General features: G+C 39.9%; 1 protein-coding gene across 1 annotated transcript in view; it reads right to left on the bottom strand.

Annotated features, from left to right (window-relative positions):
- The window catches only part of nos1 (nitric oxide synthase 1 (neuronal)), a 93,452-nt gene that overhangs the window by 23,885 nt on the left and 49,182 nt on the right, over window positions 1-20,385 (bottom strand). Inside the window, exons 13-20 of the mRNA XM_088000111.1 lie at window positions 19,193-19,278; window positions 17,702-17,846; window positions 10,803-10,907; window positions 10,262-10,320; window positions 10,015-10,131; window positions 8,778-8,952; window positions 7,450-7,588; window positions 7,283-7,361 (exon numbers count right to left, since the gene is read on the bottom strand). Coding sequence (XP_087856237.1) covers window positions 7,283-7,361; window positions 7,450-7,588; window positions 8,778-8,952; window positions 10,015-10,131; window positions 10,262-10,320; window positions 10,803-10,907; window positions 17,702-17,846; window positions 19,193-19,278 — 905 coding nt within the window. The remainder of the gene's footprint in view (window positions 1-7,282; window positions 7,362-7,449; window positions 7,589-8,777; window positions 8,953-10,014; window positions 10,132-10,261; window positions 10,321-10,802; window positions 10,908-17,701; window positions 17,847-19,192; window positions 19,279-20,385) is intronic.

The following is a 20,385-nucleotide window of genomic DNA, read 5'->3' as shown; positions in this document are numbered from 1 at the left end:
TTAGCTCCGCCCTCCGACTCGGCGTTGAATTTCTTCAATTTCACGGTCGTGCTTCTTCAGCGCGGCCGACAGCGACTCCCAACGGTTCCTGGATTCGACGATAAAGGCATCGATCTTCGAGTCAAGCTTGGAAAGCATTTCTGCAAGACTTGCTACTGTAGGTAAGTCCCCCGGGGTGGCTGTGGACGCCTCTGCTGCAGCTGGAGAGTGTGGGGGAGGGGTTCCTGCTTGCTGAGAGCTGCGGGCTCCCTTCCCTTTAGTCATTTTAACTTAGGATAAAGTTGCTTAAATATAATATTGCACAACTAATTGAGTTACTAAACTGTTAAAAATGATTTATAAATGATTTGGTGAGCTTGGTAGGGGGTAGGTGACCCACTGTGCCCAGGTCTTGGGAGGAGCACTATAGACTCAGTCTTACTGGGTCGCCGCCATCTTGGATCCCCCGAATTTTTCAATTTTTAATCTTCTTTACATTCTAATTTTTTTTCCCTCTAATTTTAGCGATTTAACAACTGATCCCACTGCATTTCTTGCTCCCTTGCACATTCTACAAATGTCTGCTTAGGTTTCTTTCATGTAATCCAATTTTTTATTGATTAGCTTCAGGCTTGACTCCAAAGCATTGTGACAATACCATACTCTTCAGATCGTTCTTCTGACACATTAGTGTACACAGTCACAACTGTACCTATTGAAATACTCTGTATTATGAAAATTCAAACCTGTTTTGACCACTTCATCTGTCCTGCTTCATTCTTAAATGAGGCTAAAGGCCTTTTCATTCCATCCTCTGTAAATGTAGGCACTAAATGTTGAATTCGTAATTTTTAATTAATTTAAATCCCCTTTTGGAATCATATTTACTTCTAAGTTATTATCTTCTTCCTTTTTTATTCGAAGCTTTCCTTTGGCCACTCATATTGTCCAAGATCCTTATCTTTTTGAAGTTTAGTATTTTTTAAAAATTCCATCTCTTTCTGTTTTACTATTAATTACTTTGCTTTTGTTTCAGTTTTTCTCTCTCCTCAATTTCCACCTTCTGTTATTTTACTTAATTCTCAATTTCTGTTATTCATTTCCTTTTATTTATGCCCACTTTCCATTTCAATGTCTTAAAACATTCTCTGTCCATTTCCATTGTTCTTTTTTTCCTCTCTCTTCCCACTTAAATCATTCCATCTCTAATTGAATGTCAACTAATTCCAGCCGACATCTCAATTTCAGCTTCCTTTCTTCCAATCTAAATGTTAGGTAATCACTTGAAACCTTTCGTCCCTACAAAATCCTGATTTACTTCTAACTTTAATTTATCTGCTAATTTTCTCAGTTTATCTTAAGTTAAAGATTTCAAATAATCCCATGTTATTTATTCCACTTCCAGAAAACTCTTAGCAATATCCAAAGCCATCTTCAAACTAAAAGCACTGAAGTTCAATGCAATGTAGCCTCGTCCAGAACCACGAGGTACCAATTATTTTATGAAAGAAAGCCACAGATCACTCTTGAATCCAGTGTATGCAAAACTTGACCAACCCACTAGTCATGACCCTAGCTCATTGCTGAACAAGTCAGATAAGTCAGACCAAAACCTGGCTGGATTGATTATATTTCATTTTATTTTGATTTTCTGAGGTTGTCTTTCACTGAAACAGAAGCACACAATGCTGCAGATGTGCTTTTAGCAATAAAACAAAGATAATAGAGAATAAACCAAACTAGTTACATATAATACAATTTGGAAGATTTAAAACACATGGCATAATACAGTCCCATCTATGCCAAGGCTATCACTTTACCATACTCAAATACAGAAAATATTCCCTTCTCTAAGTTATAATCTATTCAGTCATAGACTTATACAGTGTGAAAACAGACCCTTTGGTCCAACTCATCCATGCCGACCAGATGTCCTAAATCAATTTAGTCCCATTTGCCAGCACATGGCCCATATCCCTCTAAACCCTTTCTATTCTTGTACCCATCCAGATACCTTTTAAATGTTGTAATTGTACATGTCTCCAGCACCTCCTCTGGCAGCTCATTCCATACGTGCATCACCTTGTGCTTGAAAAAGTTGCCCCTTAGATCCCTTTTAAATCTTTCTCTTCTCACCTTAAACCTATGCTGTCTAGTTTTGAACTCCCCCGCTCTGGGGAAAATATCTTGTTTATTCAAAATATCCATGTGCCTCATGATTTCATAAACTTCTATAACGTCCTCAGCCTCCAACATTCTAGGGAAAACAGCCCCAACCTATTCAGCCTCTCCTTCTAGCTCAAACTCTCTAACTCTGGCAATATCCTTGTAAATCCATTTAAGTTTCACAACATCTTTCCTACATAGATCCTTTGTTTTTAGAAATGATCATTGCCTGACACTTTTGTGGTGTGAATATTGCTTACTACTCATCACATCAAGCCTGAAAGTTGTCCAGATCTGCTGCATGTAGGCACAGACTGCTTCAGTCTCTGAAAAGTCACAAATAGTCCTGAACATTGCCAATCACAAATGTTTATTCTTCTGACTTGACAATGGAAGGAAGTTCATGAAAGAAGGAGCTAAAGATGGTTAGGCCTAGAACACTGTCCTGAGGAACCCCTAAAGAGATGTCCCAGACTCAAATGAATGACCACCCACAGCCTCAACCAACTTCCATTGCAATGGAACCAGTGGAGAGTTCTCCTTGTAATTCCCATTGGCAAAAGTTTTGTTTGGGTTCCTTGATGCAAAACTCAATTATACACTGTTCAGGGTGGAAACACTTCACCCTCAGTCCAGTTCTTTTGTCTGGGATTGGACCAAATCTGTAATGAGGTTAGGAGCTGAGTAGAACTGGTGGAAGCCAAACTGAGCCTGAGTAGGGTATTGCTCTGGAAGTGCTGCTTTACAGAACTATTGATTATACTTTCCATCATTTTGTTGTTGAACAAGAATAGAGTGATAAGATCTATTGGCCAGATTGGATTTTCCTTGATTTTGGAAACAAGACATACCTGGACAATGTTTCCAGGTAGATGCTAGTGCTTTAACTGTATGGGAGCCACTTGGTTAGGGGTGCCACCAGTTCTGGAGCACATTATTGAAGCTACTGGCAGAATGTTGTCATAGTTATTAGCCTTTACTGTCCAGTGCCTTCAGTTGTTACTGGGATACAAAAGTGGATGAGTAATAGGACATAGCGAGTAATTGTCAATAGATATTTTTTGTGCTGGAGAATAGCTTTTAGTGAAGTTCCCCAAGTATTGGTATTAGGATTTGCTGATACATGTAAATGATCCAGAGCATAAGAGATACAGTTTGTAAGTTTGCAGATGACACCAAAATTGGAGGTGTAGTGGACAGCGAAGAGGGTTACCTCAGATTACAACAGGATCTGGACCAGATGGGCCAATGGGCTGAGAAGTGGCAGATGGAGTTTAATTCAGATAAATGCAAGGTGCTGCATTTTGGGAAAGCAAATCTTAGCAGGACTTAATGGTAAGGTCCTAGGGAGTGTTGCTGAACAAAGAGACCTTGGAGTGCAGATTCATAGCTCCTTGAAAGTGGAGTCGCAGGTAGATAGGATAGTGAAGAAGGCGTTTGGTACGCTTTCCTTTATTGGTCAGAGTATTGAGTACAGGAGTTGGGAGGTCATGTTGCAGCTGTACAGGACATTGGTTAGGCCACTGTTGGAATATTGCGTGTAATTCTGGTCTCCTTCCTTTCGGAAAGATGTTGTGAAACTTGAAAGTGTTCAGAAAAGATTTACAAGGATGTTGCCAGCATTTGAGCTACAGGGAGAGGCTGAACAGGCTGGGGCTGTTTTCCCTGGAGACTCGGAGACGGAGAGGTGACCTTGTAGAGGTTTTACAAAATTATGAGGGGCATGGATAGGGTAAATAGGCAAAGTCTTTTCCCTGGGGTCGGGGAGTCCAGAACTAGAGGGCATAGATTTAGGGTGAGAGGGGAAAGATATAAAAGAGACCTAAGGGGCAATGTTTTCACGCAGAGGGTGGTACGTGTATGGAATGAGCTGCCAGAGGAAGTGGTGGAGGCTGGTACAATTGCAACATTTAAGAGGCATTTGGGTGGGTATATGAATAGGAAGGGTTTGGAGGGATATAGGCCGGGTGCTGGCAGGTGGGACTAGATTGGGTTGGGATATCTGGTTGGCATGGATGGGTTGGACCAAAGGGTCTGTTTCCATGCTGTACACCTCTATGACTCTATGACTCTATGTGTAGGGGACAATTTCAAAGTTTACAGATGATACAAAATTTAAAGGCATTTTATACTATGAGGAGGACAGTGTAGAACTCCATAGACAAGTTGGTAAAATGGGCAGATACGTAGCAGATTAAGTTCAATGGGGAGAAACATGAAGCAATTTGTTTTGGTATGAAGAATTTGGAAGACAATATAAAATAGGGGTGCAATTCTAAAGGGGGTGCAGAAGCAGAAGGACTTGGGTATACATAAATGATTAAAATTGGCAGGGTAGGTGGAGAGAGAAGTTAATAAAGCATGCAGTATCCTGGATTTTGTTAATAGTGGCATTGAGTACAAAAACAAGGAGTTTATGCTGAACTTGCAGGAGTCATTTATTATACTTCATGATATACATTTCTGGGTGCCACATTTTGGAAAGGTTTTGAATGCATTGGAGTGTGTGCAGAAGAGGTTTACAAGAATGGTTCCACAGATGAAAAACTTCACTGTGAAGATAGATCGAAGAGGTTGGTATTTTTCCCCTTGGAGAGGAAAGGGTAAGTGATTTTATAGACATTTTCAAAATCATAAGAGGGATGGACAGAGTAAATTAGGAGAAACTGCTTGTAAAAGGATCAAGAACAAGAGGGCACAGGTTAAAGTACTTTATAAAAAAAGTAAATACAATGTGTAATCAAAACCTTTCTCACAACAAATTGCTCCAGTCTGGAATGCACTGTCTGAAGTGTTTTTGAGGCATGTTTAATTGAGTCGAAGAATCTGGTGCTGTAAAAGCAAAGCTGGTCAGGCAACATCCGAGGAGCAGGAGAATCGACGTTTCGGGTATAAACTCTTTATCAGGAATGAGGCTAGTGGCCCAAGGGGGCTGAGAGATAAATGGGAGGAGTGGTGGGGCTGGGGGGGGGGGGTGGGGAAGGTAACTGGGAATGCGATAGGTAGGTGAAGGTGGGGTGAAGGTGATAGGTCGGAGAGGAGGGTGGAGCGGTTACATGAGAAGGATTCCCAGCTACCTTCCCCCCAGCCCCACCCTCTCCTTCCATTTATCTTTCTGCCCCCTTGGGCCACAAGCCTCATCCCTGAAGGGCTTATGCTCGAAACGTTTATTCTCCTGCTCCTTGGATGCTGCCTGACCGGCTGTGCTTTCCCAGCGCCACACTGTTTACTCTGATCTCCAGCATCTGCAATCCTCACTTTCTCCTACTACATGTTCAATTGAAGCATCCAAGAGGGCTTTAGATGATTATTTGAACAAAATCAAAGCAAAAGGGCATGGGAAAATGGCATAATACACATTTGGTTAACCAGTTCCAACAAGATGGGCTGACTGGCTTCCTTCTGTGATACAACAAGTCTGTGATTTCATGATTGACCAATTGGTCTGGACTGGCTGCCCCAGTTTTTTTTATGTTAACTAGTTTAACTTTCTGCTATTTGAAAAAGATGAGGCCAAGAGATGCATACTCAAGCTTGAATATGGTTCATATGTTTTTTCTAATATTTGGCATTCCTGTATGGGCTATGCCCTTTGTTATGGATGCTCCATCAAAATACTTTAAGAATGTAACACAGACCTTAACTTTTTCTTGTTTTAAAAGGAGATGTGAAGTGCATGTTCCAGATGTGATGCGACTGGTCAAACCACTGGACATTAAGCAAAACACAACTTATTTAACCATTATTGTTAAAACACAAACAAAAGAAAGAGGAATTTAGAATAACTTTACTATTGGAAAACATAACTGAATAATAGATACAGTAACTATTATTAATTAATTGTTCTAATATAGTAACATCCCATAACACACCCCTTGGCAAAAAGGCAAATTCAGATACAAATTCTCAGATGTAGTTCTCCAATCCAGGAGGGAAAAAAAACATTAAGAGAAAATTCATAAAGAGTAGCAGCCAAGCGACATTCATGGAAGCTTCCAATTATTTTGAGACCCCCAACAGCTGCTGAGTTACTGATAAAAACCAAAACCCAGAGATCTGGATCTGTGAGACCTGGCCACATCTATTCAGGCTGTTTCCAATGTTCCAACTTAAAAAAAAACTTAGGTTGTTAACTTAGGTTGTCTTTAAGTAGCCAGTTCTGCACCTCTGTGTTATAACATCGCTTTAAAAATAAAGGACAAAATAAGCTTTTAAAGTGATAGCATCATCACACTTCTGGACTATGTATGTGCATTGTCATCAGCTGTAGACATTGTTTTCTTGACTATGGTTCATTATCTGATCATATAGTGAAACTTGACCTGGTGTCCTTCTACAAATTCATGAGCTGACCATTGGCAAAAGTAGTAGTTTGCCAAAATGTAAAGTCTGGATTACCTATTTCCCCTTGGAATACTTTAAGGTTTACTTCTATTGTAGACTGTTCATCTTCATTAACTTCTTTAAGTGGGCATGATATTTGATTTCTTGGGTTTTCCATGCAAATGACATTTTCTGAAAATGGCCTATTGTATTATAGATGAAACATTCATTTTTAATAGCTGGGCACTGTCTGTGAGATATCTTTCCTTAACAGCAGTGACAAGGATTATTAGTATCTGATGCCTGTTAACACATTCAGACTCACATACAACATCCATCACCTTTCACAGCTGGATGTGGCAGGTTTGCAGATCATATATCTGTTCAGTTGGTTGTGGGCTCACTTAGAACTTTTCATTTGCTGCTTCTTCTCTTTGACATGCAAGTAAACAATTCAGATTCACTGAATTGACCTCGTGTTTTAAGGTATGGTATGGACTGTGCCAGCCCTGCCCTTCAATCCTCTTCATTGTTGGTGTGGAACATTGCTATGAGAAGATTGGCTGCCCCTTTATAACAAGGACTACATTCCAAAAGTATTTAATTGGCTGCAAAGCTCTTGAGAAATCCTGAGGTCTGGAAAGATACTACATAAATGCCCAACTCTTCCATTTCACAATGGAGACTTTGTAGCTAAGATAAATTCCCATAAGCTCAGCGTAACAGGAAAGCAACAATTACTTAATATTTTGCCATAAAGTGCAAGCTTTCCTTACTCCTAAAGTCATATTAATGAACCAAAGAGGTTTTCTACCTGGATTTTGGGTTTTGCAAGTTGTGTCGAGATAACAATCTTGCAGCATAGACTTTCTTTTTGTGAATGCTGTAGAGAGCTTCAGCGAAAGAAAAAAAAGCAAACAATTACTGACAATAATCAACAAAATCTTAAACATGCATCAAAGTATTTGTCGCATCACATACCTCCTGTAAGGTCAGGTGCTGTAGTCTGGCAGGTCAGGCGAAATTTTGCTCTCTTCCAGCTGCGATCGTTATTTATTAAGGAGTTGTTCGCTTTTTCAATATTAACGTCATCCCCCACACAGAACACGTCACAAGCTGCCTAAAAACAGTGTAGTTATATGTTAACGCACTAACACGCGCAACTGATTGGGCTCATGGTAACCCAAGAAACTGTTGATTAACCGGTCTTCGAGGGTAAAGGTTGCTCATTCCTCTTTACTAAACCTATCCACCCCCCACCTCCCTCTTCTCTATTTTAAGCAGTCTATAAAATCCACCAAACTTTTAACATCCATAACATTGTTGTGTGGCTTGATGTCAATTTTTTTTATTTGGCACAAGATAAATGCAAGTTACATGTGTTTATTCAGACAGGGAAAGATATAACTTCCCTGCTTTGGGATCACATTTGGTTTTGTGAAATCATGTTTGTAATCCCGTTTATTTGTTACATGTTTTGATATCGTGTCTCATTAGGATTATTCCATAAACAGAGTTTTGAAGTACATGAGCGCCTCTGGGCAACTGACCTTCCTGTTTTCCTTTCTTTGACTGTGAATAGCATTTGACAATTTATTTCTGCTGCCAATGTAGATTTCTAGCTAAAACTGGGACACTCTGGTGGGAGCAGGGAGTTGAAGAATTCTCTGGAAAGGTTCCCACTATGCTGAACACTCCTATCACATGAACTTGAATGCTACGCTACCCATTCTTTAACACTGCCTTCTTTAGCAACTCCAATATGTATTAAATTTTTGTTTTAATATTTGCCTTTCTGTTAGTTGCAGGATGTGAGCATTGCTGGCTAGGGCAAAAGTATTGCCCATCCCCAATTGCTCTTGAGACAGCAGTGGTCTACTAAACCTCACATGCTCTTATGCACTCTTAATGCTTTTCAATACTCTGCTGTATACTTTTATATTTCCTGCTGCTACGTTTTTATATTCTCATAAGAATATTCATTTTGCTGTATTATTGCATGCTCTGTTAATGCTATAACATACTTCAGTACTAATGCAAGCAATACTTTGCTATAATACTAAAGCTTCATGAGTGTCCCTGAAAAATAAAGAATGTTAATTTTGATTTTGACTGATTAGTTGAAAAATGGGTTATATTGATTTAACTGCCCTTTATATATCTCTCCTGATTTTCATTTCACTGGAATCTGATATTGTCTGATTTACACAATTGATCACATAGAAAAAAATATCCCTAAGGAATCTGGTCACCGCACAGCATCTGGCAAATGTTATAAAGTCAGAAGTATTTTCCTAAACATCAATAACCTTAAAAACTTTCTTAGCCCAAGTCCTGAATGATTCCTCTTGTCCGCAGAGTTCATCCCCCTCTCCCATCCTCATAATCCGTTCTCCTCCCAATTCCTCGAGTAATGTGTCAACAGCTCTAGCAAAAGCACAGAAATGTGGATAGGCTCGAGAGCCAAGGCCAAAAGCAGAAAATCTGCAAAACAATGTATTCAAACTTAATATTCACAGTGCAGCAGAGATCACTTTCTTTATAATTTACCAATACTTCAGACAAAATAAAGTGGGTTTTCTTTAGGCACATTTGTTTTTAAAAAGGATATTCCCAGTAGATTTTACAACCCATGATGATATAGACCATTAAAAAAAATTGGCTTATTTAATTTTCCATGCTCTAATTACGGAAAACCAATTAAATAATTGTCAACCATTTCATTTTAAATGAAATACTAGGGTCTCAAAGTCCAGTACAATTACTGGTGGCCATTGTGTTTACCAGTGTTGGCACTTTCTCTCCAGTGTCAGGGGGTGAGCCACCATTTAAGTTGGGCCTCCGTCATGCTAGAATCCATTTGAAATGACTGCACAGAGACCGGTATCCTGTCACCTTGTCACTCTTTATTTACTTGTGAACAGTACAGTAGCTGTGGCCAGCCAGCTCAAATACAGTCACCTGAACTGAGGAGACTTGCATCTCTAGGCTATATTTTTTTTTCTTTTTTTTAACCCCCCAGACTACCGCCTAACTGCGGTAGGGCTTATTTTTCCCCAGCACCCATGGTGTTTGTGCAGGTGTGAGATACAGTGAGAGACACAAGGTGCACGAATCTTTATTCAAATTTCTACCACCAGGAAGCAAAAAAACACCCGAGTGGCCATCGACAAGCAGTGCCCTTCACATCAAAGGGCAATGCTGTGTAATCAAACAGTGAAGGGGAGGGCAGGGATTAAATCAAAATAGAGTTGGAGGGGGAAATAATGCACTCCACTCCCTGAGGCGCCCACCTCTCCCTGAACAACTCCAGGGTGTCAGTGGACACCGCGTGCTCCTTTTCCAGAGACACCCGGCCTCCAAATCTCCTGGTTATATTAGTCAGTCAGGGTTTTCTTGTTTGGCCTAGGTTAACAAGCCCAATCAATGGCCTCATAGTCAATGAGGTCAACCTGATTCCAATCACTACTTTTGCAGGGTTGTAAAACCAATGCAAGTTGAATAAGTGTTATTTTATTGTTGAATTATTAGTTGAAAAGCACTTACCTAACATTAGCTAAAGGGCCAGTACTCTCAAATTTATCTCTGAGTTCTGGTTCATCACTTGAAGATTTACGAGCATCTGAGTTTGAGGATACGCTGTTGAAACGAACCTTGTAACTCCTGGACAGAGATTTGGCATATTACATACAATGAAAACAAGCCCTGTAATGGCTGACAGGTAAGAGAATGCTTCAGAGTGTAGCATTCTATCAATATTAATTATCAGCAATGGCATTTCAAACTCACTTACTTCCTTTCTGCTGAATTTGAATTAGGGTGTCTCATTTCCATCAGGGCAGACCCAAATTTCTAGAAGAGTGAGATGAGGAAAAGTTTCATGATGAAAAACTATTTGTCTAACCTGCATTTACTTACAATGACTCAACACAACGCTTACATCAGATGGCCTGATTATACACAGTTGCATTACAAAGAGCATGATTGCACTTTCTATAAAGTTTCTATAAACTTTCAAGACTCCAGCTCAGTTAATTCTGATTCAATCAATGAGATTTGTCTGGTGTGTTCTTCATAGCTTTAATGCATATTCCATTGCATATGGAATTGGGCAATGATGTACATTTTCAAAAATCCAAAACTCTGTGATACTAATCTCAGAAGTAAGAAGAGGCATTTAATCACCTTTCGAAAGGTGGTTGTGACAATTTTTCCATACGAAATTAACACAATTGTCACAACTCATGTTGGTATTCAGAACATTTAAACTAGAATGGATGTCTACATATAGTCATTTAGAAACGGACTGAAATAATATTTATTTATTTTCATACTTCTCCATTCTCAGGTGGGTCACCATTGCCGAAAGTGCTTGTAACCACCAGCACCAATGCTTCGTGCTCGAGATGCACAATATCATATTCATCCATGGACATCTCCTGTAAACCAAATAAAATTCAGGCAGTCACACCAAACTTTATCTCCATTCTTTTCCAGATAGAAATTTTATCTCTAAATCCCATATATAAATCTGTACCTTATTTATAGAACACATATATCAAAATCAGAACTAAGTTATAACACTGAAAATCCTTGCTGCCATCTTTTCTAAAGTGTTCAAAATTAACAATTAGTAAGTTAAGCACACAGGTTGAATATTTGAGGACATGTTATGAATCTTCATGAAGAAAAATTAGTATGAGATGTATTATTCAACTTATGGAATCTGTATAACTTCCAATGAAATGGTCATTTCTTGACAATGCTGTGTAAGAGGCATCTCTTATTAATAGTTAGCTGTAACCCGTTTCACTTCCATTTTCACCAATAATTAAATATAATGTTCTTAGGTTAAGGAATTCTCAATGACATTACGTGTTTTGAGAGCAGTCTGGTCTATTTTAATAGCATTGGATGACAGTGAGTTAACAACCTATTTTTCTGCCAGTGTTTCATTCTGTTGACTTTACTGGACATATGTCCATAAGAGGTGTAGAACCAGATGCTGACCCACTAAGATATGTTTTCTACTTTCAGCCAAACCCATGAAAGCTGGAACTCCAACTGACCTCGGCACTATCACACAACACCCCATCCCCATGCACCCCAGCTCTTTGTCCTTCTACTGCATCTCAGTGAAATAATTGCAAGCACATCTCTTCACTGTAGAGCACAGAGTCTACCACCTCCATATCAATGTATTGATCGAACTATAACGCATCTAATGCATTCTACTTTAACCTTTCAAGAATATTAGTTATTCACTGCTTCAGATTTTTATTTGTAATGTGGGCCAAGGGTCAAATGACCCAGGGAGCTTTCTCTGACATCTCAAGTGTTTCCAGCAATGAGATATTACAAAGCCATGTCCATATATTCTGGGACTCTGCTTTCTACTGTGCAGTGAGTGGAAATGAACCAGCTAATATTTGGTGTTGTCCACTAGAGTCATATAGTCATAGAGATGTACAGCATGGAAACAGACTCTTCGGTCCAACTCATCCATGCCAACCAGATATCCTAACTGAACCCAGACCAACTTGTACTACCCAAACACAGGTACTTTTCTCAGATAATATTTGTATCACTGTGAAATAAGCAGGGTTCTGTATGTATCAAGACAACTCAAAGTGGATGGTTGGACCACAAATGAAGTCACAAGTTGAGGTTTTGTTGTCACAAGCATCAAATGACCACCAAGAAGCTTCAACTGAATTGTCACAGTTGTACTCCTGGTCGAACAGGTCCCCACTTTAACAGCACCCTGCCCCACCTTATTCCTGTTGGTCTGTTTTCTGTAAGATCAGAACAAACAGGAACAGTAGTAGGTATTCGGTCTCTCAAGCCTGCTCTACTTTTCATGCCCACATTCCTGCCCTTTTTCCTTATCTCTTGATTCCCCAACTGATCAAGAATCTATCTTGGCCTTAAATATACACAAGGACTTTGGCCCCACAGATCTCTGTGACAAGGAGTTCTAAAGATTCTCAACCTTCTGAGAGAAGACATCCCTCCTCATCTCAGCCTTAAGTTGGTGCCCATTTATTCTGAGACAATGATATCTGGTTCTAGACTCTCCCAAGAAGAGAAACATCCTCTCAGTATTTACCCTGTTAATTCCCTTAAGAAGGGAAATAGATGGTGACATCTTTCAAAGTGTCCAGATTACAGAGGAGGAAGTGCTGAATGTCTTGAAACGAAGGTGGATAAATCCCGAGGACCTGATCAGGTGCACCTGAGAACTCTATGGAAAGCTAGAGAAGTAATTGCTGGGCCTCTTGCTGAGACATTTGAATCATCGAAAGTCACAGGTGAGGTGCTGGAAGACTGGAGGTTGGCAAACGTGGTGCCACTGCTTAAGAAGGGTGGTAAGGACAAGCCAGGGAACTATAGACCAGTGAGCCTGACCTCGGTGTTGGGCAAGTTGTTGGAGGAAATCCTGAGGGACAGGATGTACATGTATTCGGAAAGACAAGGACTGATTAGGGATAGTCAACATGGCTTTGTGTGTGAGAAATCATGTCTCACAAATTTGATTGAGTTTTTTGAAGAAATAACAAAGAGGATTGATGAGGACAGAGCAGTAGATGTGATCCATATGGACTTCAGTAAGGTTTTCAACAAGGTTCCCCATGGGAGACTGATTAGCAAGGTTAGATCTCATGGAATACAGGAAGAGCTAGCCATTTGGATACAGAACTGGCTCAAAAGTAGAAGACAGAGGGTGGTGGTGGAGGGTAGTTTTTCAGACTGGAGGCCTGTGACCAGTGGAGTGCCACAAGGATCGGTGCTGGGCCCTCTACTTTTTGTCATTTACATAAATGATTTGGATGCGAGCATAAGAGGTACAGTTAGTAAGTTTGCAGATGACACCAAAATTGGAGGTGTAGTGGACAGCGATGAGGGTTACCTCAGATTACAACAGGATCTGGACCAGATGGGCCAATGCGCTGAGAAGTGGCAGATGGTGTTTAATTTAGATAAGTGTGAGGTGCTGCATTTTGGGAAAGCAAATCTTAGCAAGACATATACACTTAATGGTAAGGTCCTAGGGAGTGTTGGTGAACAAAGAGACCTTGGAGTGCAGGTTCATAGCTCCTTGAAAGTGGAGTCGCAGGTAAATAGGATAGTGAAGAAGGAGTTTGGTATGCTTTCCTTTATTAGTCAGAGTATTGAGTACAGGAGTTGGAGGTCATGTTGCAGCTGTACTGGACATTGGTTAGGCCACTGTTGGAATATTGTGTGCAATCCTGGTCTCCTTCCTATCGGAAAGATGTTGTGAAACTTGAGAGGGTTCAGAAAAGATTTACAAGGATGTTGCCAGGGTTGGAGCATTTGAGCTATAGGGAGAGGCTGAACAGTCTGGGGATGTTATCCCTGCAGTGTCGGAGGCTGAGGGGTGACCTTATAGAGGTTTACAAAATTATGAGGGGCATGGATAGGGTAAATAGGCAAAGTCTTTTCCCTGGGGTTGGGGAGTCCAGAACTAGAGGGCATAGGTTTAGGGTGAGAGGGGGAAGATATAAAAGAGACCTAAGGGGCAACGTTTTCATGCAGAGGTTGGTACATGTATGGAATGAGCTGCCTGAGGATGTGGTAGAGGCTGGTACAATTGCAACATTTAAAAGGCATTGGATGGGTATATGAATAGGAAGGGTTTGGAGGGATATGGGCCGGGTGCTGGCAGGTGGGACTAGATTGGGTTGGGATATCTGGTCGGCATGGACGGTTGGACCGAAGGGTCTGTTTCCATGCTGTACATCTCTATGACTCTATAAGCCTCCTGTTTCCTCTTGACAAGAGATTCATCCTCCTTAGTAAACTACTGCTCCTGCGCTCAACAACCTCCTCCCTGTCTGACAGATACATATTTATCAAAGACACACGGTAGCATTCCTTGAATAAGCTCCACATTTCTATTGTGCCCTTCCACTGCATCCTAAATCTTGTCTAATCACATCATAATTGCCTTTCCCCCAGCTGTAGATATTGCCCTCTAGTGTATACCTATCCCTTTTCCATTGCTAAAGTAAATATAATTGAATTGTAGTCACTATCACTAAAGTGTTAACCTACCTCCAAATCTTACACTGGCCGGGTTCATTACTCAGTACCAAATCTAAAGTGGACTCGCCCCTTGTTGGCCTGTCTACATACTGTATCAGAAAAGCCTCCTGCACACAACGGACAAAAGCTGACCCAGCTAAAGTACTTAAATGATAGTATTTCTAGTCAATATTAAGGAAGTTGAAGTCCCTCATAACAACTACCCTGTCAATCTCGCTCCTATTGAGAATCATCTTTGCAATCTCTTCCTCTACATCTCTGGAACTATTTGGAGGCCGATAGAAAACTCCCAACAGGGTGACCTCTCCTTTCCTGTTTCTAATCTCAGCCCATACTACCTCAGTCAACAAGTCCTCAAACATCCTTTCTGCAGCCATAATACTGTTCTTGACTAACAATGCCACACCTCCAGCTCTTTTACTATCTCCTCTGTTCTTACTGAAACATCTAAATCCCGGAACCTGCAACAACCATTCTGTCCCTGTTCTACCCACGTCTCTGAAATGGCCACAAGATCGAAATCTCAGGTATCTACCCACGCTGCAAGTTCACTCACCTTATTCTGGATGCTCTTGGCATTGAAATAGACAGACGTCAAACCAACTTTTTGCCTGCCGGTTCCCTCTTGTGGCCCTGAAACCTTATTTCGGATATCCCTATGATCACTAATTCTTAGTGGATCTTTTACTCTGAAGTCATTTATTACCTATTGCCTCATTACCTATTATCATATCCAAGACAGCCTGCTCCCTCATTAGGTCCATAACATTTTGATCTTAGAAATTATTCCAAATTTATGAATTTGTCCTTTCCATTCTGATTAACCCAATCAATCAACATGAAGATTAAAGTCACCCAGAATGATTGCTCTATTCTTTTCACATGCTCTTATTATTTGTTGATTTATAGCCTTTCCAAAATAGTGGATACTATTTAGGGATCTGTCCACTATTCCTACCAAGGTCTTATTTCCCTTTCTGTTTTTTTTACCTCCACCCAATGGACTTTATATCATCTAAGCCTAGATCATCTCTCACAACTGTTTTCATTTCATCTTCTATTAACAGTGCTGCCCCACAACCTATTGCATCCCTCATGTCTTTCCTAAAAGGTCTAATATCCCTGAGTGTTAAGTTTCCAGTTTTGATCTCCTTCTAACCATGTTTCTGTAATGGCTATGAGATCATACTCATTTACTTTGATTTGCACCATCAGTTTGTCTACCTTATCCCAAATGCAAATCATTTAATTTTGTTCTAATATCAAATTTCCCTCTACTTTTATGTTTTCTTGGTGCAACATGACAGTCACACATTCTGTCCTTTCCTTTTATTTTGTGGTAACAATCAGCCCCATCACTGACCTGCAATCCTATTTCTCCATGTGATTGAATGCACCTCCCCCACCCCAACTATTTAATTTAAAGCCCTATACTTTATAGTTCTCACTTAGGGGTTGCAACAATTTTCAAGCATCCAAGTGGCGTGACCATGGGATAAGCTTTGGAGAGAGCCAGTGTATATAATTATCATTGCTAAAGTGGGGACGACACTAAGTTCGCTGGACGCAGTGTTGAGAATAATAGAAAACTGGGCAGTGCAGAGCACAGACCACTGATACAATCCTCCTGATTTGCCTTCTCTTCTTTTAAACAGAGGAAAATGTTTGGGAGATTCTATTGCAATTTGTTCAGTCCACCTTGCTATTCACTGTACCAACGAATGTGAACACAAACCCAGAAAAGCTTGCCCATAGAATGAGAGACATAATTATTGTAGCAGAGAGTCAGAGAGTCATAGAGATGTACAACACGAAAACAGACCCTTCGGTCCAACCCGTCCATGCCAACCAGATATCCTAAATCAACCTAGTCCCATTTGCCAGCACCCGGCCCATATCTCTCTATACCCTTCCTATTCATGTACCATTCAGATGCCTTTTAAATGTTGGAATTATACCAGCCTCCACCACTTCCTCTGGCAGCTCATTCCATACATGCACCACCCTTTGTGTGAAGAAGTTACCCCTTAGGTCCCTTTTAAATCTTTCCCCAACCCAGGGAAAAGACCTTGTCTATTTGCCTTATCCATGTCCCTTGTGATTTTATAAACTTCTATAAGGTCACCACCACCCAGCCTCTGACGATCCTGAGAAAACACTCCCAGCCTATTCAGCCTCTCCCAATAGCTCAAACCCTCCAACCCTGGCAACATCCTTGTCAATCTTTTCTGAACACTTTCAAGTTTCACAAATCCTTCCTATAGGAGGGAGACCAGAACTGCACGCAATATTCCAACAGTGGCCTAACCAATGTCCTGTACAGCCACAACATGACCTCCCAACTTCTGTACTCAATACTCTGACCAATAAAGGAAAGCATACCAAATGCCTTCATCACTATCCTATCTACCTGAGACTTCACTTTCAAGGAACTATCAACTTGTACTTCAAGGTCTCTTTGTTCAGCAACACTCCCCAGGACCTTACCATTAAGTGTATAAATCGTGTCCTGATTTGCCTTTCCAAAATGCAGCACCTCACATTTATCTAAATTAAACTCCATTTGCCACGCCTTGGCCCATCTGGTCAAGATCCTGCTGTGCTCTGAGGTAATCATTTTCGCTGTTCACTACACCTCCAATTTTGGTGTCATCCTCAAACTTACTAACTATAGCTCCTATATTCACATCCAAATCATTTATATAAATGACGAAAAGCAATGGACGCACCATTGACCCTTGTGGCATACTGCTGGTCACTGTGTCCATTCTGAAAAGCAACCCTCCCCACCACCTTCCATCTTCTACTTCAAGCCAGTTCTGTATCCAAATGGCTAGCTCTCCCTGTATTCCATGTGATCTAACTTGCTAACCAGTCTACCATAAGGAACCTTGTCAAACACCTTACCAAAATCAATATAGATCACATCTACCACTCTGTCCTCATCAATCCTCTTTGCTAATTCTTCGAAAATCTCAATCAAGTTAGTGAGACATGATTTCCCACACACAAAGCCATGTTGACTATCCCTAATCAGTCCTTGCCTTTCCAAATACATGTAAATCCTGTCCTCAGCATTCTCTCCAACAACTTGCCCACCACCAACATCAGGTTCTCATTGTGAAATACCTTAAATGCAATCAATTAAAACGAATTTGTTTCTCACCTTTGCATCAAAGGCATGCTTGAAGATTTCACATAATGTTTTTGCATAGACTTGGGACTTGCCAGTTTCTGTGGCATATAAGATGGTGGCTTTTACTCTTTTGGCCATTGCTTGTCCCATCAACTTTGTAGAGAATTTCACTGCCCTTTTCAAAAGAAAACACTGAATTATTAGAACTGGATGTCTTCAAATTTTAAATAATGACAGCATATAACAACATTTTTTTTGCAGGATCATGCTTGAAGCCCACAGCCACAAATTTCCTTCAGCTACAGATTATAACTTAGTTTTGTATGATGTGAATTCTGTACTTTGTTATGTATCATGATGCGAGGGGGCATTGCTTAACTGTTTCCAACTGTCGCACTATGTAACTCTGCTCCTCAGAGGCCAAATCAGAGTTTACCTCATGCACACAGATGGTGAGAAGACAATTCCTGGCTTCAATGGTTTGTTTTTCCAAAAGGTGCTGGGGTTATAAATATGTGAAAAACATTTAAGGTGGTTCAGAGGAAGGCATACTCATTGAATTGGAGACATGAAAGTGTGATGAGTGAAAAGAAAAATCATACCAAACCTTTTTTCAAATTCCCATTCAAAGTATACAAATACGCCACTAAATGTCTTTAAGTACAGTAACACCACATCCTTCCTTTTTCAGTGGACACTACTTTACTGGCACATAACTTCGATTGCATTAATAGGTCAGCCCATTTCCCCATTCATACAACTGAGTCTATCCTCATCTAATTAGGTAAGGCTTTGTTAATGCACCAAGGATACAAAAGTCTTCTCTTATTGTAAACTACTGGACTTTTAGTATTGCTCTCAACGTTCAATAAGTGAATAAAACCATCAAAGGTTGTTTCTAAATTTAAAATCACTGAGCAAATGTATTTAACAAAAGGCAAACAGGCATACAATAATTACATATAGTTAAATGGAAAAATAATGAAAAGACTTGGCAACCAAACAAAACTCAATGATCCTTTAGAAATAAGTTAAATTTCTCCTTATATTTCTCACTACCTGAAGAGCTTTACCACAGAAGCCTCACTTGCAAGTTGGAAACCAATTCCATTTCTTCCCGAAAATTTCAACCTGACTGCTTTCTTCTCGGATTTGTTCAAATTAACTCTCCGATTCAAAGAGTTTGTTCCCGGAGAAAGTGCACAGAACTTCCCGGATTTTGAATAATCACTAACTAAATTTAAAAGGAGGTCTTAATCATCACTTCATGCATTATTTTAAATTTCAATTATTTCTCTATCAAACCTGTAGTTAATGAAATTTGCAAACATTGTCATGGTTCAAACCCTGGCCAAGACTCTGGTTCTCACTGTCTTTCTCAGACTGAATTTAAATGAACAGCCACCAAGCAAGAACTAAAGAAAGTTATTTTTGACAGTCACAACTATAGAAAATATAACTGATCTATTGAGCAACGCAGTTTGATGGCTTTTACAGTGAAAGGCTCTAATAAATACTTACTTTGCCAATTTTTTAAATCCAATGGCTCTCTTTTTGGTGGGAGTCCCATTAACTCCTTTCCACACATGATTCAGCCAGGGGTCTGCCTGCATTGGGAAAACTAGTTAATCTAGTTGATCTATGAACATGAAATGATGCATATGTTATGTTATAGGTAGGAATACATTGATTCTGAGATTATTGCACAGGGCTAGAATTGACAAGCAACAAGTTTTAAGCTCTTGAGGGACATTTCAATTAGTTTTCACTCTAACAGCATATCAAATCTACACACATCATTGACAGGTAACATCTGGTCTAGGAGTTTTAAATCAGGTCACATGCCTTTGAGGGGGCAATGTGTCTGAACAATATTTAATGTAATGCCTTCTTGCTCTGTACTTAGGTTGTTGTATGATGCATGTTGATATCAAATGCATGCAAAATCTCAACTATTACTGATTTATCAAAAGTGCAGTATTACTTACTTTGCATTATGCTTACTTACTAATGATATTTTTCATAATGCCACCAAAACAAATTTGAATCACAGGTGAGAGGGTGAGTTTGTAGGAATCATATAACCTGACTGACTACAGGAGGTAAAGAGCCCTTTGGGCAGAAAGCATAAAGCACAGAAAATATTGAAGGATGCCAGATTCTAGAAGTCCTTGCATGAATTAAACAAACATTGAATAACTTATATCCAATTAATTAAAATGTCAAAAGGACAAAAAGTCAGAATTGCTTCTTAAGGGGGATACAGTTGTCTGCAAACTGGGAGAATAACTAAGCGCAACAAATTTTAAGGAACAATTTTATAGTTCTGAAGAAGAGTCATATCGGATTCGAACTGTTAACTCTGTTTCTCTCTTCAAGGATGCAGCCAGATCTGCTGAGTTCCTCCAGCATTTTCTGTGTTTGCTTCAAATTTGCAGGAAAATTAAGTTTATTTAAGAATCCCTGCTTTATCGCTCATGTTATAATGGGATATTATTAAATGCCCTCAAACATTGCCAGGCATGCCACTTGGTTCCAGGACATTTTGGGATTGACAACAAATATATGACTTGGATATGACTTCTACATCCATGAAAGAATACATTTTAAAAAGATACATGAAAAACAACTTCTGAAGGTATGGGAAAGGAAGTTTAGTATTGAAATGTTACCGAAGATTGCTTGATAGACTGGAAATAGAAGAGAACACAATA

This window comes from Chiloscyllium plagiosum, unplaced genomic scaffold, assembly GCF_037043375.1.
Source record: "Chiloscyllium plagiosum isolate Xiang-an unplaced genomic scaffold, Cpla_swu_hap1 HiC_scaffold_24, whole genome shotgun sequence".
Lineage (NCBI taxonomy): Eukaryota > Metazoa > Chordata > Chondrichthyes > Orectolobiformes > Hemiscylliidae > Chiloscyllium > Chiloscyllium plagiosum.
This window is presented reverse-complemented; position numbering and strand designations above follow the sequence as displayed.